The sequence below is a fragment of the Choristoneura fumiferana genome, chromosome 16, assembly GCF_025370935.1.
Source record: "Choristoneura fumiferana chromosome 16, NRCan_CFum_1, whole genome shotgun sequence".
Taxonomy (NCBI): Eukaryota; Metazoa; Arthropoda; class Insecta; order Lepidoptera; family Tortricidae; genus Choristoneura; species Choristoneura fumiferana.
The window spans coordinates 9,887,996-9,913,285 of NC_133487.1; the positions used below are offsets into that span (position 1 = coordinate 9,887,996).

General features: G+C 38.4%; 1 protein-coding gene across 4 annotated transcripts in view; it reads left to right on the top strand.

Moving 5' to 3' along the window:
- Positions 1 to 25,290, top strand: part of KaiR1D (Kainate-type ionotropic glutamate receptor subunit 1D) — a 39,129-nt gene that overhangs the window by 9,547 nt on the left and 4,292 nt on the right. For 2 of the 4 annotated variants that reach the window (XM_074099325.1, XM_074099327.1), the window contains exons 2-17: positions 4,691 to 4,767; positions 5,048 to 5,203; positions 7,372 to 7,556; positions 8,482 to 8,639; positions 9,455 to 9,596; positions 10,138 to 10,305; positions 10,385 to 10,405; positions 10,683 to 10,835; positions 14,408 to 14,626; positions 14,888 to 15,138; positions 15,228 to 15,407; positions 15,949 to 16,086; positions 17,158 to 17,356; positions 17,958 to 18,189; positions 19,676 to 19,791; positions 22,038 to 22,193. In XM_074099325.1, the coding sequence (XP_073955426.1) occupies positions 4,692 to 4,767; positions 5,048 to 5,203; positions 7,372 to 7,556; positions 8,482 to 8,639; positions 9,455 to 9,596; positions 10,138 to 10,305; positions 10,385 to 10,405; positions 10,683 to 10,835; positions 14,408 to 14,626; positions 14,888 to 15,138; positions 15,228 to 15,407; positions 15,949 to 16,086; positions 17,158 to 17,356; positions 17,958 to 18,189; positions 19,676 to 19,791; positions 22,038 to 22,193 (2,550 nt within the window). In that variant the 5' untranslated portion in view covers position 4,691. Of the gene's footprint in view, positions 1 to 4,690; positions 4,768 to 5,047; positions 5,204 to 7,371; positions 7,557 to 8,481; positions 8,640 to 9,454; positions 9,597 to 10,137; positions 10,306 to 10,384; positions 10,406 to 10,682; positions 10,836 to 14,407; positions 14,627 to 14,887; positions 15,139 to 15,227; positions 15,408 to 15,493; positions 15,626 to 15,948; positions 16,087 to 17,157; positions 17,357 to 17,957; positions 18,190 to 19,675; positions 19,792 to 22,037; positions 23,061 to 25,290 lie in introns of those variants that run through there. The other 2 variants (XM_074099326.1, XM_074099328.1) reach the window with 2 other exon arrangements.

Sequence of the window (25,290 nt, forward strand, 5' to 3'; positions counted from 1 at the left end):
ATGTTATTGAATGGCAACTTTGATTAATTAAAACACTTGAATTTCAGATCCAAATAAAATCAGATAAACATGTCTCTTTCCAAAAATTCGAACCCGGAAAGTGAAAATATCAAATTTATAACTTGCCAAAGCTTAACGTAGTGCGACGCATTAACTTCGATGGTAAATATATGAATGCTTTGGTTGTTTGTAAATTGCATGCATACTGTTTATTATCGAAACAAATCAAGCCGTCCCAAAGGTGACAGCAGTATTCCGTACACGACCTTACCTGCGTTTTGTAAAGAGTAAAAAGCTGCTCTGGTGTGAAATATCATTTCACCTTATATAGGACACTAAGTTTTTTAGCAGCTGTTTTCGCTCTGGACTCAATAGCCGCACCGAAGTTGAGGCTAGATTGAAGGTCTAACCCAAGAACCTCAAGGTGGTCTTTAGGTGGTAAGGATACAAAGTGGACGGTCTCCTCTTAGCGATAAACAGACACGCCTATGTCTTGGCAGCACTGAACTGGACCAAGTTGGCCGAGCCCCAGTCGGACATGGCCTCCGAGGTCGAATTCGTCGACTCGAATAGATCGGTTCCGCAGGAAATCAGAGATACATGAGCATAGGACAGGAGGAATCCTGCTAAGAAGGCCTCTGTGCCAGACCCTATCGAATGCCTTGGAAGAGAGACACAGCAAGAGCTTCGCCATGCTTCTCAACAGGTTCACCCCAAATGTGAGTAGCATATACCAGAAGGTCCCCAGTGGAACGATTTCGGCGGAACCCGTATTGGCGGTCACTGAGGAGATCGTTACCTTCTAGATATACCTACCAGGAACTTAGCATTCAATACACGCTCCTTTACCTTACATAGTATGGAGGTGATTGCGATAGGCCGATAGTTCGACGGTTGGCACGACTGCCCTTTTTGGTAGGTACTGGCTGCACATTAGCAATCTTCCACGATACCGGGCCTGTCCCGTCTTGAGAGAGAGCCTGAACAGACGTGTCAAAACCGGAGACAGTTCCGGAGCACAGGTCTTTAAAACAATTCCAGGTATAGTTTATTCCTAGTTTTATTCACGTCCAGAGAACGCAGCGTTCTTAAAACCTCCATTTGGTGTATTCTGACCTCCTGATTAAACGTACCACAGTAAGAAATGGATGGAGGCGCTGCACTATCATCATCAAGACGCGAACAGGTTTGCCTTCTCCGCTGCAGTGTGAGCAAGCGACTTATCCGACTTCAGCAGTGGTGGCAGTGACGGACGACAGAAATTGGACTCCACCGATTTATTTAAGGACGAAAACGCTTAAAGAATGTATTTTCTTTCTTTCTTTTCTTTTTCTTTACTCTCAGAGGGGTAGGAAGCAAATTTGGCACCAATACAACCAACATGGAGGAATCGCGCTTTCCGTATGACCTTTTTGCAGGACATGGCAGCTTTGTTGAAGAGCTGTTTCTTAATGTGTACATCCGGTCCGGAGCTTTGCGACATCGAGCATCAGCCCACAGTAAGTAAGCAAATAGAGTGCTTAATAGCTTCAGCTTGAGTGCACTCAGCGTTAAACCATGGGCGAGATTTGCCACCAGTATACATCAGAGAAAGGAATGAAATATTCCATACTCTGACGCAACGCATTAGTAACAGCTTCTGCGCAGCTCAACGAATCGTCACTGGAAAAGCAAGTTTTCTGCCATGGATAGGAAGCAAAGAAATGACGCATCTCATCCCAATCTGCTTACTTATATCGCCATACTCGCCCAGTACCGATTGACCAATCGGGAGGAGAGTACTGCGACACAAATTTCACCAGACAATGGTCAGAAGTACCCAGATGGGAAGACACCGACACATTGTACCTGTCTGGATCAGTCGTGAGCCGAAGGTCCAAGCAATTAGGCGTGTGCAAGGCAACATCCGGTATGCGAGTCGGTTGCTTAACCAGCTGGGTGAGATCTAGCGAAAGCTCAAACTTACGCGCTACTCCTCCTGCATAGTCCATGACTTGGTATGGGAACAACCAGTCCTCGCGGTGACCATTAAAGTCCCCCAAGAAAACCAACTACGCACGCGGATACCGTTGCTGAACCACACGCCGTGCCGTAACACTGAAGTGATCAAAGACCCTGGTCGTCGCCAAGTCACCGCTGTGCGACCGATAGATCAGAGCCAAAGAATGGAAAAGCTAGGATCCTCAAGGTTGCGGAGACGCTGAGTACAGATGTCATCACAAACGTACAAGCAGACCCCAGCACGTGGCTTAAAAGTATGCTCTAGGCTGTACCCTGAGTAGTGTGGGTAGTGCAAGTACGCCATGTCTTTGAGACATTTAATCTGCGTCTGGGTATCCTGGCCTGGTCAACACCAGGGGTATTGCAGATGCGTTGCCAATCTAGACGCCTAAAATGGGATACTTCACGTGCCAGTAATTTCACCGGAAGAAAAGAAGAAGGAGATGAGAAAGGCAAAAGTGAATAGGTTAGAAAAGACGGCAGTTGAACAGACACAGTGCTGCTCACCCAGCAGCACACGAAAGTGAGCCACAACACTAGGAGCCTGGTCTGGTGACTGCGGGGACGCCCGAACCCCCAAACACGGCTTTCGGGTCCTCTCTCCGGTCGCCAACCGGCACTACAGCACATCTTCGGGATTTTTCGCAAGTTACCGGGCAGCCTTTCAAAGTTGGCGAAACCTCTACTTGGGCCCCTACTAACTGCGGTCGGCCAGCGGAGCACCGTGCTTCGAATTCCGCTACCCTCCACGAACAGGCACCCGGTGCAGCAAACTGACGGCACCGAAACCGGTTTGCACGCAAGTCCCTGCCCAGACCCGTCCCTCCACATGGCTACTCCTAACTTTATGCTGGAACACGGCCTTGACCGTTTGGCAGCATAACTTAGTTCGGTGGTGGTGACAAACTGCGGCCGAAGCCTACCACCCGAATGAGGTTGTTCACCAGAATGAGGTTGTTCATTTGGCGCTACCTAGGGGACACGTGTGGGTAACTAGAGCTAAAGCCCACGGACGCGAACAGCTTTATCCCCCAATAGTCGACGATAGGCAGATAAGACGATAACAAAAACCAATGTCAAATAAAACTTAAAAGTTTCTACGATTTCCTGTGTTTCCTTTGAATTTAGTAATATTGATTAAAGTCAGCGCAGGGCTAACTACAAAACTCGAAACTCGATGTTCGTGTCGTGCGGTCCCTCTGACACCTTATACTATTTAATACGAGTGCGAGTGGGACGGTACGATACGAACTTCGAGTTTCGAGTTTCGTAGTAGCCCTACACAGACGGTCCATTAGTGATCATTCGTTAAAGCAATCTGAAAATTAGTATGTTGTATTTCAAAACATTTAACTGGCAAATCTAATAAGTATTTGTAATGTTTTATGATTATCATTTAATAGGGTGCTTAAGCATTATGCAGTTGTAAAATAGTTTGATTATTGGTGAATAAGCATTAAACACAGTTTGATAAGAAGTTGATTAACGCCATTATGTAATTTGAAGATAAAAAAACTAGAATAAATATCCCGTTAGTCATCTGAAATTATGATATATTACACCAATTCTTACGTTTAGTCCTTTTACCTTATTGCGTTGTCTCAAAAAGTTGAAGACGAATGACTAAAGCGCCACCTATCTCCTGAACTATTGTACTGAGGTCAAAATTATAGATTTCAGTTCATAGTATGCTGAATTGTCTTTCATACAGTCTAAGAAATTCTAAAATGTGTTCACAAAGAAACGAGTTATGAATTTTTTTCGTCAAAAAAAAACTTTAAATCGCTCTCCTGTAAAGTTGGTCAAATGTCGCTTTAGTATCTTTACCTCCGAAGCGACGATATGATTTCTAACGGGCTTTAAAATAACAATAAGAAAATTGAAGAGTTAATCGATAGATTGTCTATTTTTCCTGATATAGAAACAGAACCTATAATAAAAGAAAAATCATTACAATTCACAATTAGTTTCAAAAAATGCAAGTTCAGGATGTCAGGAAATTGAACACCGAAAGAGATAAAGGTTGTGCTAGTTGAACCATCCCTTTCTTCTTATTCACTTCACCCTCACTTATACTCACCGTTGTTGAAATCAAAACACTCTTTTCGGCTTTTCGTAGCGTGAGGATTATTTATGGTGGATGTGAATCCGTTCAGCCCTCGAAATTTTATACTCCAACGAATATTTCCAATAATCCAACATTCAATACAGAAAACGAAGACACTATATCGGCTTAAGGTCAGGGTTTTCAACTGGACAGCTAATTGCCACTTTAGAATAAATCAAGATGTGTGATTTGACTTCTTCTTCGTCTTGATCTGGACGTCGAAAGTTACTTAGTGTATTCAATGTGATAAAGCAAGTTCGATTAGTACTTACTAAATATTCACACCACGTGTGTTACGACGGTGTGCTTTTTTAATTAAATTATTGCAAATATAGCTCCATAGATACTATGATGATTCGGCCAATATCGAGTTTGAAGAAAATATTATTGTTTATAATTAGCCTTTGTTTAATAGCTTAAAGCAGTTCACTGCTGGTGCTGGACACAGGGCTCCCACAATGAGCGTCATGCCAATGTAAGATACCCACATATTGCTATAAAGTGTACTGTGTGTGTTACACTGGCCTAGAAGATTGGCAAAAAGTACTTATGATGTTGAAAAACGCGCTTCTTTTGTTTCAGAATGAGAGGAGCCAAAGCAATTTATCTTATCTTATTTTTCGGTCACCTTTCTGCGCTGCCAGACACAATTAGAATTGGTAAGTGCATATTGCTCACATGAAACCCGTCGTTAAAAAGTGTAGTATTAAGTTATTATCTACATCAAATACGCCTCATTTTGAGAGACGTGTTGTGTTAACTTGGTTTCTTGGTTCTTGGTTAGTGACAATTAGTAATATTAAACCGTTATTAAAAACTTTTACAATCTAGCAGGTAACATCATTTATTCTTCATAGTTTAGCTTCGTCAATAGCAAAACACTCATCTTAGCAGTAAAATTCATTCATAATTGGTAGGTAATTTGTCATTTTGTGTCAGGTGGCCTCTTCCATCCCGAGGATGACAAGCAAGAGGTAGCGTTCCGGTACGCGGTGGAGCGCGTGAACGCCGACCGGGCCGTGCTGCCCCGTGCCAAATTGCTGGCGCAAGTCGAGACCATATCTCCCCAGGACAGCTTCCATGCCTCGAAGCGAGGTTTGATTCTTCTACTATAACAATAAAACTACGTATTACTCTTCTACATGTACCTAGGTATTAATTCAATCAATCCTTACATCAGCATTTAATCAATAAACAACCTGTGATATAAATTAAGTGTGTACAGACGACGAGAGACAAGACAACAAGATTTGGGTAGTTAGTCTGAGTTGTGACCCACTTGATGCAAAACAATCGTATTGTTTAGCGTGAAACGTTAAGTGGATAGGGACGTTTCAATGTCAGAGAGCTGTGGATCCGATGTACCCACATGTCGCCCAGGGGTTTAAGTGTGCTTGTCAGAAGACTATTGAGCACTAGCATAATAATCTAAGCTTACACATCCTTTTGTAAGTGTGTTTTGTGTGCCAGAAGATAATAAGCCATGAACTAAAATAATTTCTTTGCTAACCCGCGACCTTATGATAGCTGACTTTATGCAAGATATGCGTGTTCATGCAGTTCCTCCACCTCCACACTGTAAGAACACACAAACCCATCTATCACCACCACCACAACACACTGAGCGTTTCGAACTCAACCAAAGCTCATCTTCAGAGTAACACAACCGTACACCATACTACACTATTTAAGTTAGACTCACATTTGAGTGTGGAGGTGGAGAAACTGCATGAACTTAGCTATCATAAGGCCGCGGGTGAGCAAAGAAATTCTTTTAGTTCATTGATATGGACCTTCGCAAAGTAACGCCTGATTTAATAAACTATAATAATCCACTTTACGGTAGTTCCACTTCTGAACGTATTGTATAACTTTTTATTGTATATAGAACACATGAAATAAACAGATAAGACGAGAATAAGAGGTAATAAGCACATAAGAGAAGATTAGCTTGTAGTAAGATGTAGAACGTAACTCTAATGCTACAAAATATTGAAAAACTGATACGCACTGAAAATGTTTACGGTTAACTTGAATTTGGATAGTCACTTTAACTTTACAGTTGGATAACTTTAAACACAAGTATGCGAACTGTGATGAAACTAAACAAAAAACACAATACTTTATAATTTAGTTATTGCAAAACTTTGTACACGAAGACTTAGTTCAACAACTAAACAAACTATAGTTGTATTGTATGTTTTAGTAGTTTTTATTGTCTATTATATTTATTTAACTTGCTGTTATATCATTACAAGAATGGTTCTAAAAGTAGACTTCTAAGAGGTATACCCAGGGACCCTTACTTAAACAAACCGCTTTTTTTGTAAAAAGGTCGGGCTTGGTAAGTTTTGTTTCGCCTGCAGGTAAGTATTCAATTTCGCAGGATTGGTTGACAAGACTAACTCTTTTTCTGAATACAAAATAGCTCTGTAAGCAATGTTACAAAAACTATGTACTTACATATTATTTGCTTTCATTTTTCTTTAAAGGTAACAGCAAAATTCAAATTACTAAGGAAATAGTTTTCTGTGTAATGTAGTCACTTGATTTAGGTCACAACGGAAACTAAATATGAATACTAAATCTGGCCAAGCTTCTGTGCTTTGCTTGTAATAAAACTAACTTGAATAGATAAGATCGGGTGCGGCTCGATAGATATATAATAACATTTAGTATAACGGTAACGTTTGATATAATGCTACATTTGATATAAATTTATTTAACAAGAAGTGAGCTTAACAGGATTATTGTTAATTCTATTTTAATGCATATTATTAGCTTAGGTTAGGTTAGTTAGGATTATTTACTTGACATTTCTAGAAAGTTTACTTCGTGAACAGGTAAATCGAATTATTTTTATATTAAATGGAGCATTGTATAGAAGTTTATAGTAAGTTAAAGTTTTGTACCTCTCTAATCGTCATTTGAAGGATTCATGGTCAGAGAAATATTCGTTACTAGCTTCTTCTAAGTTGGCTTTGCCGCATGAGCTAAAGGCGAGTGCGATAAACTGAAGTCTAATGTTGCCAAAAGCGCAGGCGCTCGAAATTGTATTCATACCATCTTTTTCTTTCTGTACCGTTTGACAGAAAAACGTTGAGAAAGCAATAGTGATTCCGAGTGCGTTGAGCAACAGCACGACTCGACATAAGAGGCTTTTCTTATCACAACCTAACACAGGTGTTGGACACTTTTTAGTTTAGTTTTTAACCAAGATTCAGCGAGTATTAAGTATATTATCAAATGTTTGTTCCAACCAGTCTGTCACCTCCTGCGGAGTGGCGTGGCGGCCATCTTCGGGCCGCAGTCAGCACCTGCCGCAGCCCACGTCCAATCTATTTGCGACACGATGGAGCTGCCCCATCTGGAGACGCGCTGGGACTACCGCACCCGCCGCGAGTCCTGTCTTGTCAACCTCTACCCGCACCCGGCTGCATTGAGTCGGGTATGTCTAGTTATACAAGGTGGGCCCTGTAACAGGAGCAAAAAAATCTTGAGCTAATTTAGTTCATGATTGGTTATTTGAAGTCTTTTTGTATTTTTTATTTCAACTCCAAATTTGTTACTTAAATAATAAAAATCATAACATAATACAAGTTATTTTCAAAAGTTGTAGAACTAAATTAGAAAATACGAACTGAGACATGGATGCACAGAAAAATCAGAAAAAGAGTCCAGCGCTGGGAATCGAACTCAGGTCCTCAGCATTCCGTGCTGCATGCCATACCCCTACTCTACCACTGGTATTTAGTTAACGTTTGCATATAAAACATCCGTGCCAAATTTTGTCTATGATCGTAGGAGTTAGTATTTTGTGATTTTATCCCGATCCCGTTGGAATATCGGGACAAAAAGTAGCCTATGTCTTATTCTAAATCTTGAACTATCTATATACCAAATTTCATCTAAATGCGTCCAGCCATTTTAGCTTGAAAGAGTAACAAACATACAGACATTCTCACAAACATTCGCATATAAATACTAACTAACATTATAAAATATTGGTAGGTTTTATGGAATTATTACCTAGTACCCTCAAGTTAGTCTATAAATAATTCGATTCTAATTGTCTCGCGGGAACGATGCAATTTTCCAGAATATAAACTATACCTAAGTCCTTCTTTGAGATTTAACTATCTCCACCGGTTTAGATGTTATTGCAGGATTGAGTAGGTAACAAACAAACAACTTCACAAACTTTACCGTTTATAATATTAGTAGGAAAAATGCTTTTCTTTAATCCAAATCCCTTCCTTAATAAAATTCTTTGTACACTCTAGGCTAAATTCTATGCAGTTCTATTTGGGAATCGATGCCGTTCTGGTGTTGTCATACGTATATAAATATAAAGATTTAAATGTCCGTGGCAGGCCTACGTAGATCTCGTGAGAGCTTGGGGCTGGAAGTCATTCACGATAGTGTACGAAAACAGCGACGGCTTGGTACGACTGCAAGAGCTGCTGAAAGCCCACGGCCCTTCGGAGTTGCCTGTGGCTGTGCGGCAACTACCAGATTCTCACGACTATAGGTATATACCTGTTTTCGGTAGACTTATAAGACTAAGTAAAGTCAACTTGATTCCAAGACCATCATGGAACCCTGTCATAGTAAATTATATTATTTGTCTATAACAGTGTTTATCGAATGACGTTAAATGTCTTTACGACACGTTTCGGTCATGGCCTAGGAATCAAATTGGTCGACTGTACGTCGGTAGTTGTACACTTTACATCATTAAACAGTCTTTCTAGGTATTTTGTCTTTTAATGACATAACATTGGCGCAGTCGGTAGGATCGTAACTATTGCCAACCTCATTTCACGTACAGTATCATACTGCCCGATATCACAGGTCACATAATAACAGGGATTGCACGAATTAGCATCATTGTTGGCCAGAATTAATGATCCTTCTCTTTTATAAGTCAAATGGTTCCAACTAAAAATCAGCGTCGGCTGCAAAGTTATTTGACAACATGCTGAGACTATTTCGTGACATATCTGTCTTGGTTTTCGTTTTTCTTTTACTTAATTTGCTTGTACAAAAATGTCACGAATAATCTTTCTTTCTCTCAAATTATTCCGGAATATTTCAGCAGATGTTTTATCTTAATTCCCCTTCTAATAATAATAATGGTAGGTAGTAATGGTTCCATACATTGATCGATGTTCAAGGTGTACCGCGACAATGGTGTGACTACACTTTGAACCGAAAATTCCGATGTAAAACTTTTATAGGCTTGTTCAGTGAGATTACTTACCCAATAACCAGCTGAACTATTCTGGAATAATATAAAGACACCTTGTATGCATTTGTGTACCTACATATAGATTTTGTACTCAGGCCTCTTCTGAAGCAAATAAAGAACTCCGCGGAATCCCACATAGTGCTGGATTGTGCGACGGACCGGATCCGGGATGTACTGCAGCAAGCGCAGCAGATTGGGATGATGTCGGACTACCATAGCTACCTAATCACTTCTTTGGTGAGACTAGTAACCTTAAATGTGGAGTATACATGAAGCGTTGTCAACGTTTACACCAACCTGCTAAAGCTTGTCTATGATAACATGGCGTAGTGACTCAACGGCTGAAGTCCTAGGAAGTTATAGTCATTATTAACGAGTGAAGAAAGATTGTGAGGACTCGAAATACACACATGAACAGTTTGCAATCAGATTTTTTTTCAATAGTAGCCAAATAGGTAAAGTAAAAATATAAAAGAACTAGCCGATACCCGCGACTCCGTCCGCGTAGAATTCGGTTATTGCTATCCCGCGGAAACTATGTAATATTTCGGGCTAAAAACTATCCTATGTCCTTCCCCGGGACTCAATTATCTGTATACCGAATTTCATCTAAATCGGTTCAGCGGTTTAGACGTGATGAAGTAACAATAAAACAGACTTACAACTTTCGCATTTATAATATTAGTAGGATTAGTAGGATACATCTATTAGACAATGTTTAATATTTGTCCTGTATTTTAAAACGTCCAAGATTTCAATACGAACATTTGTTTCCTAGGATTTGCACAGCGTTGATTTAGAGGAGTTTAAATATGGAGGAACGAACATCACCTCCCTTAGGCTACTCGATCCTGAAAGAGCTGATGTACAGAGAGTCGTGAGGGATTGGGTCTATGATGAAGCAAGGAAGGGGAGGAAGCTTCAACTAGGACATACTTCCGCTAAGGTAGCTAAATTTATAACTTACAATAAAACAAAATGAGTAGCAGAGTTGTATAATTGTTAACATATCTTATTTGTTCCAGGAAAATATGACCTTTATTAAGGTGGGTTTATTTACTTTAATCTTGTTTATTAGTGAGTGGGAGAGCCACCGACTTCCTTACTCCATAGTACATTATTTTCTTAATATAGAAAGCATTGCGATATGTTTTGGTTATAATTCAAAATGAAGTACCTGAACACTTATCTATAACTATTCATAATCCCGTGTCTATTCATTAGGTAGGTAGCTATTATAGCCAGTAGGTTCATCACGTTTTTGTGTCATACATATAACCTAATGTTTATCAACAGTAACTATAAAAAAGTTTATTTACACAGACGGAAACAGCACTGATGTACGATGCAGTTCATTTATTCGCCAAAGCCCTACATGACCTCGATACATCGCAACAGATAGACGTGCGACCGCTCTCCTGCGAGGCCGAGGACACCTGGCCACATGGTTACAGTCTTATCAACTATATGAAAATCGTGAGTATGAAAGAGTCCGTTCCATTTTTCGCCTTTCCATCAGCCACTTTAGAACGTCGATAGTATATTTTTCATGCCAAATCAATGTTACCTTTGCAACTTTCGAGATAGTTCAGCTATTCGTTAAGATTCGTATCATGTAATATGGCGCTACCCATGAAAATAATTTAACTAAAATTGTTTTTCCCGAAGAAAGGAAGGATCATTCATTTCATTACAGATTGAATTCTATAAACAAAGTAACTATTATTTCTAAACTTACATCAAAATCGTGAAAGCTGTTTCCGAAATCATCGAGCCAAGCAATATTTTTGTGTAAAAAGTGCTCGCTTAATAGGGTAGGATATAGCATGTACAAATATTGCTGAAACATCTTCTACGGTGTGTACTTCCTTGTGTTCTCTACTAGGCTCTAGTTACATTTCATATATATATAATATTATCTTATAGTAAAAACTGTTGAAAAAAAAAATAAGTTCTAGGCTGTTACCCGCGATTCCTTCTGCGTAGAATTAGTTTATCGCTATCCCGCGGAAACTATGGAACGTTCCGGGATAAAAACTATCCTATGTCCTTCCCTGGGACTCAAACTATCTGTGTACCGAATTTCATCTAAATCGGTTAAGCGGTTTAGTCGTGATGAAGTAACAAACCAACAAGCAGACTTATAAACTTTCTCATTTATAATATTAGTGGGATTGATTAAAAAACTGGAACGGTATTTAAAGATTAATAATATGATTGAAGCAAAACATTATAAGTAGGATAAGTCCTGATGAACGCGTCAAGGACGCTAACATCCCATCAGAATCATTTGCTCTCGAAATGAAAGAGACAGGATTACAGTATTTATGTATACAAGCGGAATGTTGAGGCTGGCTAAGGGCATGAGCTCGGATTAGCCGTCCCCACATTGTTGGCCGGCTTAACTACTGTCCACGGCGCGCCACACAGCTACCTACTACAATTTAGCTGCTTATATTAATGCATGGCGTTAGTTAATAGTGCTCTTTATGAAACCTTTACAACATTTACCTAAAAGTTGCTCTAACGTAGGTATAATTTAAGATTCATACTACATTTATAAGCTGTTGTCTGTGACTCTGTTTGCGAAGAAGTCGTATGTCGCGCGATGCCGTCGGGAACTATACGATTTTCCAGATTAAACTGCACATTCCTCTTCAGGGTCTCAAATCATGTCGATACCAAATTTCATCACCATTGGTTGAGTACTTTAACTGTGGGAGCGTAACAAACAAATATACTTACTCGCATTCGCATTTATGTCATTATTAAAAATGCTATTTGTTTCGTATATATACCATAAAGAAGTGAAGTACATACATTGGTAGGACTATAATTCATAAAACCGGCCAAGTGCGAGTCGGACTCGCGCACGAAGGGTTCCGTACCATTATCTAGACAAAATTAGACATTAGCAAAAAACGGCAAAAACATCAAGTTTGTTGTATGGGAGCCCCCCTTAAATATTTATTTAATTTTTATTTAATTATTTATGTTTAAAGTGATAATAAAACTAAAGATTCTGTGAATATTTCAAGGTCTACCTGTTGCCCTTATTAATATGAAGCAAAAAAAACGGCAAAACAATCACGTTTGTTGTTTGGGAACACCCCTTAAATATTTATTTTATTCTGTTTTTTTAGTGACTAGTGAATAAAAATATTTGCAGTGCACAAAAGAACACATCAACATAGTGTCTTCCCCTTAAGGAACTAAGAACTGCCAATGGACATTTTCTTAGATTAAATTCTGATTAGATCATCCCAGCCTATGTACGTCCCACTGCTGGGCACAGGCCTCCTCTCAGAACAAGAGGGCTTGGGCCGTAATTCCCACGCGGGCCCAGTGCGGATTGGGAACTTCACACGCACCATTGAATTGCTTCGCAGGTTTGCGCAGGTTTCCTCACGATGTTTTCCTTCACCGCAAAGCTCGTGGTAAATTTCAAATGTAATTCCGCACATGAATTTCGAAAAACTCAGAGGTGCGAGCCGGGGTTTGAACCCACGACCCTCTGCTTGAGAGGCGATAGGTCAAACCACTAGGCCACCACGGCACAAAAGAACACATCAACATAGTGTCTTCCCCTTAAGGAACTAAGAACTGCCAATGGACATTTTCTTAGATTAAATTCTGATTAGATAGTTTAAGTTAAAGATAAATTGCTTATTAGCCTAGATAGGCTAGATTGTAATGTAATAAAGCACCTTATAAGCGCTTTATAAATAAAAAAAAATAAAAAATCTGTTTTTTTGTATTTGTTGTTATAGCGGCCACAATAATACATAATCTTTGAAAATTTCAAGTGTCTAACTATTACGACTCTAGGGATAGAGCCCTGTGACAGACGGACGGACAGAAAGACAGACAGACAGAATCTAACTTACATTAAACCTAAAAACCTACATTTACAAATGTAAGGTCGACGTCGTCACACACGCACGCACGCACGCACGCACGCATGCACACACACACACAAACACACACACACACACACACACACACACACACACACACACACACAAACCTGTTCTTGACCCCACTAGTGTAAGATTGTAGTATAATACTAATAAAACCATAAACACCCGTGTTTTTACGCAAACGTACATTCCACGTAGTGTCTCAAAACGTTTATGTACTTAAGCATTCTTTTATGTTAACCGCACTCGCAGATGGCCAAGATACAGGCTCAGCCTAGTTTGGTCACTGATGGATAATGTTAAAAATGTAATAATATTTCTTATTGGCAATAAACGATTTTGTATTTGTAATTTTGTATTTTATTTATTATTTTTGTAAGGCAATCCGATTCGCTGTCCAAGAAAAGTCAGCTCTTTTCGCCTCTTATTTAATTAACGTGGGCGTCAAACATGGATGACCGCAATTTAATTTTTAACTGGTGTTTTTCTTAGTTATCGATCTTCGCGAAGGTCAAATATTTTCAACAAATATTTTTGTGATTTTTGTACCTCAATTCAAAATAGATTTCCGTTTGTATATTTTTACTCTGTACCTACCTACCGCAATATCATGAAAACATAAAGCTGCTGCCAGCAACAGATCCACAAACAAGACTGTTAGTAATTAATGTTCAAAATTTCGCTTTAAAATAGAACTCTCTCAACTCAGAAACAAATCCACAAATGCATAAACACTTTTTATATGTGTATAATATGGAGCACTTTTAATATGGAGTATTCCATATTTTCATTGAAACTTCATTATCAAGATATTTTTAAGGTATTGTTAGTATGTATAAAAAAGTATGTTGTAAAACAATCAGTTCCTTAATTTTTATTATTTTAAATTTACTTATTAAATACGAGTATGGACAAAAAAGAGGACCCTTAGTGTCACCGATTGTTGGTTGGTTGTTGTAAATTAAAAAAACTCAAATTTTATGTTACGACAAATAGGAAAATTAATAAACACGAGCAAAAGGGGCAATCCACATGTGCAATTCAATTTAAAGTTGGCCCAACTTGGTCGTAATAGTTTAACAGACTGATTAGGCAAGTTTCACAACGCTCGTTTGTTTCAATACACAGGTAGAGATGAAGGGCTTAACCGGCGTTATAAAGTTTGACCATCAAGGATTTAGGAGCGATTTCACTCTTGACATAATTGAACTCACGAGAGAAGGACTACAGAAAGCCGGGATTTGGAATTCTTCAGAAGGCGTAAACTATACGAGGTCTTACGGTGAAAATCAGAAGCAGATTGTAGAGATCTTACAAAACAAGACGCTCATAGTGACAACGATTCTGGTAAGCACACGCACCACCGACATCAATCTTCTCCTTTCCTTTTACTACTCTCCTGCGTCCCACAAAAACTAAACTAGCCTATTACCCGACATTTATGTATATTTCTCTAGACTCACATAACGCATAAATCATGGACTTAGAATTCCCAAATATGTATAAATAACTACATTCTTAGATTTATGACTTTTATAAGTTAGACTATTTTTTATTTTATTCTATTATTGAATTACAACCAAACTTAACAAATTTTCATTTCCGTAGAGTTCTCCATATTGTATGCGAAAGGAGGCAAGCGAGAAGTTGACAGGCAACGCGCAATTTGAAGGGTATGCCATTGATCTCATTCATGAGATATCTAAAATTCTGGGCTTCAATTACACATTCAAGCTAGCGCCTGATGGTCGATACGGATCCTTCAATCGGGAGACGAAGGAATGGGACGGGATGATAAGGGAATTGTTGGAACAACGTGCTGACGTTGCTATTGCGGATCTTACTATAACATATGACAGGTAATATTAAATTAATGAAATCATTTACGTTGTTTTATTTTTGATTCAATTGAAAATTTATGTGACTTTTTTATTTTGTTGCTAAACAGGGAGCAAGTAGTAGATTTTACAATGCCTTTCATGAATCTCGGAATTTCGGTGCTATACCGCAAGCCTATTAAGCAGCCACCGAACCTGTTTTCGTTCCTCTCGCCACTGTCTCTGGACGTCTGGATTTATATGGCCACAGCATACTTGGGTGTTTCCGTGCTACTTTTTATTTTAGCCAGGTATGTGAAAAAATGTAAAAAAAAGAATTGAAATCTCTGGTGTAACATTCCCTTTTGTTAAATTGCTAAATGCGCTAATCCAATAGGTTTACTCCGTACGAATGGCATCAGACGCGGTCGCCAGACGGTGAGAAAATGGAGAATATATTTTCTCTCGCTAACTGTTTGTGGTTTGCCATTGGATCTCTGATGCAACAGAGCTGTGATTTTTTGCCCAAGTAAGATAACTAATAGAAAAACACTCAGATGCGATTACGAAAACACTCTTTAAAATATTTCATTAAATTTTCAAGCGTGTTTTTAATATCGCTGGAGTATAGTGACCTCAGCGAAATCAATACAGTTTGAATCAAGGAAGACTGAAGTCGGGATGGACGCATCCTGTTTTTTTAGGAAAGCATTATCAATGGGCAACTTTTCCGTGTAATAGACAGACTTCAACATGTTCGTATACGCTCTGACCATCAAATAAATGAAGAGCGATTGATGGCGAGCGTTCAGTAGTCAAGAAGACTAAATGATGGGCGGTATTTGGGCGCAGGTTCAGCCCGTACGAGTGGGACAGCCCGAGGAACTGTGTTGATGAGCCGCAGGTGCTGGAGAATCAATTCACTCTGTTGAACTCGCTGTGGTTCACTATCGGCTCCTTGATGCAGCAAGGTTCGGATATCGCACCGAAGTAAGTCCCATCTAATCTACTTAACAGTCGGCTACAATTCTGCTGCCTACATACGAATACCTTCATATTATCAATATCTGTAAAAGTTTTCCGCAAGATTGCTATCGGTATTCAATAAAATGACGCGTGTCGATGAGTTCTTAGGCAGGTACAGCTGAGTACGGAAATGTAGCCTTCGGTTACTACAAAGCTCGGATGAAGAACTCCCTTTCACTAATTAGTTTCAAAGCGACCACAGCCCTTTGTGAATTTCAAGCATCGGTAGTTACTAAGTAAGCCCACACCGTCCGGTTCGAATAGAGACGTGTCGGTACTTTCAATATGCTTTGGTTTTCACGATAGCTAGTTGAAGACTTGGCAATTTAGTGCTATTTGAATGATTGAACCAATTCGGTTTTGTTACTTGGTAACTGTGCACCTGATATGACTTCTGTGCTTGTGTAGTATCCATAGCTTGCTGCATCAAAATTTAATAATAAATATAAAATCAGTATATGAGGCCGATTTCACATACAAACACTGTTCAAAACTGTTAAATACGATGAATAAGCAAAGGAAAAAATGTGGTATCGGTCTCTTTTTCTAAATTAGCTAGTTTGAAAATAAGCAGTTTGTAGTAGATGAGCTAAGTAACATTTCGTTTAAAAATTCACCTTACATTGAAATGAAACAACCTTACCTTACTAGCGTCGTAGTTTTCTTTCAGTGCCTACTACAAGTGCGAAAACATCAAACAATCACAATCGCAAGTTTTGAAACACGTTAAGGATTTACGTCATAAATTGTTGACATGTTGACGATTTAATTCCGCAATTTATTTAATAATCACTTGGTTGAATTTAGCAGCACTTAGGTACAGTCGAGTTCATAAATAAGTGTATGTAATGTAAGTTCACAGGACACCAAACACATCTAGGAATAAGTAAGTCTATATTTTACACTGCAAATTTTAATAAATTTGAGACATACTTATGTATATTGGACACCCTTGGTTATGTTTAAATTTTTATGAACTCGTCTGTACTGAATGAAACATCATTACCCATTTTAATTATTTAACTGCTTTATCAGAGCAGTTTCTACGAGAATGGTGGCAGGGATGTGGTGGTTCTTCACTTTGATCATGATCTCATCGTACACGGCCAACCTGGCCGCGTTTCTCACGGTCGAACGAATGGACTCGCCTATTGAAAGCGCGGAGGATCTCGCAAAGCAGACTAAAATCAAATATGGAGCTTTGAAAGGCGGCTCCACTGCTGCTTTCTTCAGGGTATGTATTTTTAGTCACCTTTAAAAAATTACACATTTAATAATGAATTTAAACATTTGAATAATATAAGTTCCCCTGTTTATGTCGAGCTAAGTAAAGGATGAGTAGGCGGGCCTTAATGAAATGTAAACTAGAATTTTGGGCAATTTGTTTTTCGGCGACGCTTTCCCTTGGATTTACGCACTTTGTTCTTAGTGACATGATGATGAATTCCTTGGGGATTTCAAATTTAAATCCGAGTCGTTTTTCCAAAGTTAATTAAAAGTAACTTGATGCTAATTAATGAGAGCGATGAAGTTATAAAACTGTGCAGATAAACTCAGTTAAAATTTTTCGAGATTCTGACTTCAAAGTACTCTATGGGTAAAAACAAACCGTAGGCGAATTAATATTTCATCAAATACGTGAAAACTAAGCATGTTTTATATGTCAGCTTTAATTTCCGCCGAAAATATTGTTTATTATGAATTAAATATAAGTACGATTATTGTACCCCACAATCACGTTCATTTAGTGGTTGTGGAGAAGCAAGATAGTTGAACTTGGGACCTCCACCCAGTAACGTCCCAGTCAATAAATTACAGTAACTAATTCTCAACAGGATTCAAACTTCTCGACCTACCAGCGCATGTGGTCATTCATGGAATCGGCGCGTCCGTCCGTTTTCTCAAGCAGTAACAAGGAAGGGGAGGAGCGTGTGATGCGAGGCAAGGGTGCTTACGCCTATCTCATGGAGTCTACCACGATCGAGTACGTCATTGAGAGGAACTGCGACCTCACTCAAGTGGGGGGAATGCTAGACTCGAAGGGCTACGGGATAGCCATGCCACCGAGTAAGTCTTTATGGGCACTTACTTTTTAAGGACATCTGGTGTAAAGTGGATATGGATGATGATATAATGGATAGTTAACGTGTTTTGTTTTGAAATCAAGGGGAGTTTGGTGTTTACTTTTATGGGCACACTGCACTACTTTTAATCACCAATGCCAGTTCGGTTATACGCGCCAAACTGTGATAAGTATCAACTGCACAACTGCTCCCGACCACGCGACCAACTGACCCGAAAATTTTGATCAAACGTACTTCTAATAATAAAAATAATCGTCTTTTGTCTTTCTAGATGGCGCCACTGCTGCGTGAGGTTTTTATGTGTGGCTTTCAAAGTCTGTTATTACGGGCGTAAAAACAAAGTTTAGATTAATACATATTTAATACACCTTAAAACCGTACCATAAGAATATCGAGAAAAAGGGGAGAACAAAAGTTTCCGAAAAACAAAACTGTCTCAAAACACAGACATTCATTGCCCCTTAACGCATAATTGCCATAATTAATTTCAGGTAATGCAAAATATTCACAAAATTATTCTAATTATAAATAAACCCGCGTAGCTTACCCAAAAACTATGAGATTTGACATTTCGGAGACCTCACGCTACACTAGCGCCTCTAGCGGCGAACTCATACGCGATAGCCCTCATTGAGCTTGCCATTATGCGTTACGGGGCAAATAATGTCTGTGTTTTGAGACAGTTTTGTCTTTCGGAAACTTTTGTCCTCCCTTTTTATCCGAACAAAACGGGACTACGCAACACTGTGGTTGCTCGATATTATTATGGTACGGTTTTAATGTGTATTAAATATGATTTTAATCTAAACTTTGTTTTCACGCCCGTAATAACAGACTGAAAGCCTAACTTTAAAACCTTACGCAACAGTGATGCCATCTAGAAAGACAAAAAACGATAGCCCTCATTGAATAACTTTTATTAGGTAATTTTTAAACTATTAAACATCAAACTTTACAGTTGAAAGTGAGTCAGGTTTTCTGGTTAAAATTAATTGCAAGTATCACAGGGAACCTAAGACCAACATTTATGTCAAACCGGCCCGCTGACGTACCTTCGAAATTAATAGTACCTACCCATATGGTCCGCGATAAATAATACTACGAGTATTTTGATCGCCCTGTACTTAGGGGCTGTTCCACCATCCATTGATTAGTGTTAACTGACGGTTAAATGTGATGCTGTCTCCGTCTATTCGAACAAAACAAATAGAGACGGCATCACACCTAACCTCCAGTTAACACTAATCAATGGATGGTGAAACAGCCCCTAAATCTAAAATAGAATAAGTAATAGATGCTCGGGTAAAGGAGTCAGACTAGCCGTGTAGTAGAGAGTAGAGGTGAGGTGATTAAAAAAATCTAAACAATAATTTTTATTTAAACACTTTTAAACCACTAGTTTAAGCTATTTTGTTTGTGTGTGTAGTGTAGTTTTCTTTGATAACCAAGACAAATGTCCTGTTGTTCAGATTCGCCGTACCGCACCGCAATCAGTGGCGCCGTGCTGAAACTGCAAGAGGAAGGCAAGCTGCACATACTGAAAACAAAATGGTGGAAAGAGAAACGCGGCGGAGGATCCTGTCGAGTAAGTTTAAGTTTTACAAAAAGCTAATTGTACTCAGTTACTACCTACCCTCTTATTTGAACTACTTGCTATCCTATTTCACTTAATTGTAGGTACACTCGAGTTCATAAACTTGTGAGCAATATTTTGATCAAAAATATCTGAACACGACTCTATTGTCAAAGGCTTAGAAGCGTGTTCAGATATTTTTAATCAAATTTTTGCTCACAAGTATGAACTCGACTGTATTTTCTGTCTGTGTTTGAAAAACGAAAAAATCTAATTAATAAAGACAAATTATTTAAGTTACTAAGCTTTTGAGGTATTTGCTACGGATGTAGGCCGTGATTAGTTGATTACCTTTAAATGGTGCTCCGGATATCCTGACGCAGTGGCATGCGAATAATAATAATAATAAAATTTATTGAATGAATTTCGGTACAGAATAACATAAAATGCAATATTTCACTTAAAATCTATGTAACACATGTGCCCGAACTAGGATAATTCCTGTATCTCAGGCTTAACGAGCTAAAATTTACATACTAAAATACCTAATCACCAAAAAAACAAAGTATGGTGTATAAATATGTAGTATCTACGTAGGAGTTATACTAAATCCAAATAACAAATTTATAATATATTTACTTAAAAGATATTATCAGGTCAAACATAAATACTGTGTACGTCAGTGGATTTTTACTGGGTTAGAGTGTTGGTACAAAAATTGCTGATAAAGACATCTTACGAGTATGTCTGTTATATTTGACCTAGAAATTGTGCGATTATTCTAAGTGTTAGTAAAATGTGCGTAATGATTATTAGGATTATAATTACGGTAATGTTAATTAAAAAGAGATAAAACTTACACAACTAAAGATACATAACTAAGTTTCAGTTAAAATTAAACAATCATGTTAAGTGCCTTCATAATCTACAGTGCTAATGTATCTTTTTTCAGCTATCATTTTTGCAGGACAGTCAGCGGCTCCTGTTGTGTGATTGCTTGGTTTTTTAAAGCGCAAGCTCAAGGAAAATCTCACATGTTCTTGCATTCTTTAACCGAATGACCCAGATTACCACAGTGGCTGCAGGTGTGGGCTGTCTCTCCCGGCACGACTTCGCCGCATGTCCATACTGCTGATGTTTGTAGCAGGTAGCAGCTTGTGACTAATGTAAAGTCTCTTTCGGGGCACTAAGACCAGTTGATGAACTCTGTCTTTTGCTATTATGGCTTTTCAAATGGTTGCAGTCACTTCGATCACGTAATTGCAGGTCTCATAATCTTTCTTGCCCGATTTGTGACTCAATTTTACTGAGTTTAAAAAGAACTCGAGGTTTATATTTTGAAGTTTATCAGATGAGTTTTGGTGGAACAAGCAGTTAATGATCTCAGTTTCTGACATTGATATGGGTACTCCTATAACTACCAAACTCTTGGTTTGCGTTTATACGTTTCATTAATCGTCAGACCCGAATTAGTTAACTGGACAGATTGTTTTAGCTTTACGATGTCTTCTTTCGTGTCCGTGCTGTTGGTGACTCTCCCGTTCCTCGTCTTACGCAGACCTTTCACATGAAGCTGCATTCGCTCAGGGCTGATAATTTTTTGTACCAGAGATTTCGTCTCTTCACTTGTCTTTTGCTTTCATTTTTTTTAGTACAAGGCACTGTACTTGTTTCTTTAACATAAATAATGTCGCCAGCGATTTGATTTTAATTTTAAATGAAAAAAAAAAATATTATATAATGTGATGTTGTACAATTTGTTATAAATTTTTCTATAAATTACGCTTGTCGGATCCGTTATTAAAACAATATTTACCTACATTAGGCTTCATACAAATTTAGCTGTAAAAATATCGGTAACGCGGCCAATATCTTTGTAAATTTACTTTACAATATTTCAAATTACGGCGTGAAATATATTTTTTTAGCAAAATATTCAAATTCTGTATATAAGACAGTAAATTTTTTACCTACGTATAAAAGTAGAATTGTTACTAATATGGCAAGAGTCACAAGACTATGAAGAAATTGTGGTCATAAGTTTATTCAAAAGTAGTTTTGACAAATTTGAAGTACCAAATTTTGGTAAATAAATTTATTCTTTCTTTCTTTCAAAATGATATCAACAATGTATCAAAATCATATCAAATCTCTTTTAAAAATTTTAATCTTATCAAATTTCTCTCGGGGAGAGTCCTTTGCTCAGCGGAGGGACAGAATTGGCTAACAATAATAATAACAACAATCTCTTTCCAAAGGACGAAACTTCGAAGTCCTCGTCGACCGCCAACGAGCTGGGCCTCGCAAACGTCGGCGGAGTGTTTGTGGTGCTCATGGGGGGAATGGGGGTCGCGTGCGTCATTGCTGTCTGCGAGTTCGTGTGGAAGTCCCGCAAAGTTGCTGTGGATGAACGGGTGAGTACCAGATGTTAGATGTTAGGTGTTGTCTTACATCTGGTAGCATGGTGTACGGTTGTGTTGCTCTGAAGATGAGCTCTGGTTGAGTTCCAAACGCGTCAGTGTAGTGTGGTGGTGGTGATAGATGGGTTTGTGTGATTTGTGTGTGTTCTTACAGTGTGGAGGTGGACGAACTGCATGAACACGCATATTTTGCATAAACTTAGCTATCATTTAAGGTTGCGGGTGAGCAAATAAATTATTTTAGTTCATTTATTAAATATTATAAATGAATACGTAATGTGTCACTACATAATCACTAGGTACTTTCATTTTATTCTAAACGTCACTTTGCCGTCACAACTGTCACAGGTCCTCTCGTGAACCTGACTAAGAAGCTTGAGGTCCCGGGTTCGATTCCCGGCCGGGGCAGATATTTGTATGAATAATTCGAATGTTTTGCTCTTGGGTCTTGAATGATTAATATGTATTTAAGTATGTATTTATCTATAAAAGTATGTTTATCCGTGTGGCCTAGTATCCATAGTAAGTACAAGCTTTGCTTAGTTTGGGACTAGGTCAATTGGTGTCAAGTGTTCCATGATATTTATTTTATTTATTTATTTATTATTGTACATGGCACTAGCACCGATATCTGACACAGCAAAGCGTGCATAAAAATCTGATACGCCTCTTTTCTCAGGCCCGTAGGACTTGTCAGATATTTTTGCACGCTCTGCTGTATATAAATGCAGGCGACTGTACGCTAAACTGGAATAGGTAAAATTATAATCTAGTAGTTAATGCTTAACTTTAAATTTATAGCAATAGGCATCGCTTCATAGTGCTAAAACCAATTTCAAATTCAAATTTCAAATAATTTATTCAGTAAATAGGCCGCACTGGGAACTTTTACGCTTCATTTTTTTTAACTACCAGCGCTTTCGGAAACTCCATCATTGCCAAGAAGCATGCGCCGCAAGAAAATTGTCAGAAAGTCAATTTTTCCAAATTAAATAATTAAGTACAAATAAAATACTTGAAAACACACAGTACAGTATACAAATGTATGGTTATTTGTGTTTCAATAAAAACACACAAACGCTGTATAATTTTTTTTTCAAGCTCTGTTTACTTTGTTTTAGGTTTACTTTTAATCAGCAGATTGTTTAACCACGGGTAACGTTATTGGATTGAGTTACTTATTTTTCGCTAGAATAGTACAATTCGATACTAGGGCGGTAAGGACGTCATTACTTCACGAGTCTCGGGACGAGTGAAGAATGACATTTCCGCGCGTGTATTGAAGGACTTTTTTTCAATACAGTTGCGAAAAAAATACAAAAAAGAAAAAAGATGTTGAAAAGAATAAAAATACAGCAAATTTCTAGTGATTCTTAATGTCAAATATTTTTTTGTTTTATCATAGCTATTAGCATTGAAAACTTCGGACAACAAGGTAGAAGCCCGATATTTCTAAGAAAGTTCAAGAAAAAAGGCCATAACAACATTTTCCGAGAACGACTTCGCTTTATGTTGCGTTTTCCAATTCACAAAATCGACACCTCCTACGTATACTGGTACAAGTGACAAATTTCTGATTTTTAGTTTTTTGCAGTTTTGTGATTAATATTTCCTTATTTACCTACCACAAAAAATTTGCACGGATATTCCTATTAGTTTTGGAAATAAAGTGACGTATATGAATGCATCTAACATCGTTTTGCTAATCGGTACAACGTATACTGAGGCAACCGACATGCACCACTATACGCGGCACCGATATTGTCGCGGGGCCGGGGTAGTCCAGTGTAACTGGCAGTTGCCTCAGTGTACGCGCTAGCCGTCGCTGCGTGCGGACCGTTTAAACTGTTCTACGAACACATAATTTGATAGTATATATAAAAAAAACATGTTTTGGTCTGACAATTGCGGAGGGCAAGACCACAATTGCCGTATTTCTCATAGACAGTCATGGAAACTAAATCCAATGTGAAACCTTTTCGTGATCTATTTCGCTATGATTTCTTTGGCAAATGTATGGGATGTCAACATAACATTGGTAGTACAACGGTTCCACCCCAGTACCAGTACGTGATTCAGTTTCCTCGGCTATACCTATATGTACGCGTGCTATTAAATATAACATTGCAGTATTACATTGCATTCTGGTAGTTGAGCATCCCCAAAAAGAAGGCGAAGGCATGCATGCTTTAATTAAAATGAGAACAGTAAATTTCAATATACCTACAGGTTGATAAAAAAAATCCTGTACTATACTGTAACCCATATTAGGGCTACTGATTACTAATACGATATAAGTGGGAAAACATCGAAATTAGAAAGTCTTCTTGCGACTACACTTCCATGCAAAACTTTTTTTTTTCGAATCACAGTATTTTTCTACTTGGATCATATTAGTCATAGCCCTAATGTGGTTTAAAGTTTATTAAAAGTAGTTTTAACAAATTTGAATACCAATTTTATACATAAATTTATTCTCTACGTAAGAAATGGTAAACTGTATAAATTATAGAAATTTTTTAAAAATTTTAATATTATCAAAGAGTCCTTTGCTCAGCGGAGGGACAGAATTGGCTAACAATAATAATAACATCAATCTCTTCCAAAGGACGAAACTTCGAATCCGACCGCCAACGAGCTGGGCCTCGCAAACGCGGCGGAGTGTTTGTGGTGCTCATGGGGGGAATGGGGTCGCGTGCGTCATGTCTGCGAGTTCGTGTGGAAGTCCCGCAAAGTTGCTGTGGATGAACGGGTGAGTACCAGATGTTAGATGTTAGGTGTTGTCTTACATCTGGTAGCATGGTGTACGGTTGTGTTGCTCTGAAGATGAGCTCTGGTTGAGTTCGAAACGCGTCAGTGTAGTGTGGTGGTGGTGATAGATGGGTTTGTGTGATTTGTGTGTGTTCTTACAGTGTGGAGGTGGAGGAACTGCATGAACACGCATATTTTGCATAAACTTAGCTATCATTTAAGGTTGCGGGTGAGCAAATAAATTCTTTTAGTTCATTTATTAAATAAATGAATACGTAATGTGTCACTACATAATCACTAGGTACTTTCATTTTTATTCTAAACGTCACTTTGCCGTCAC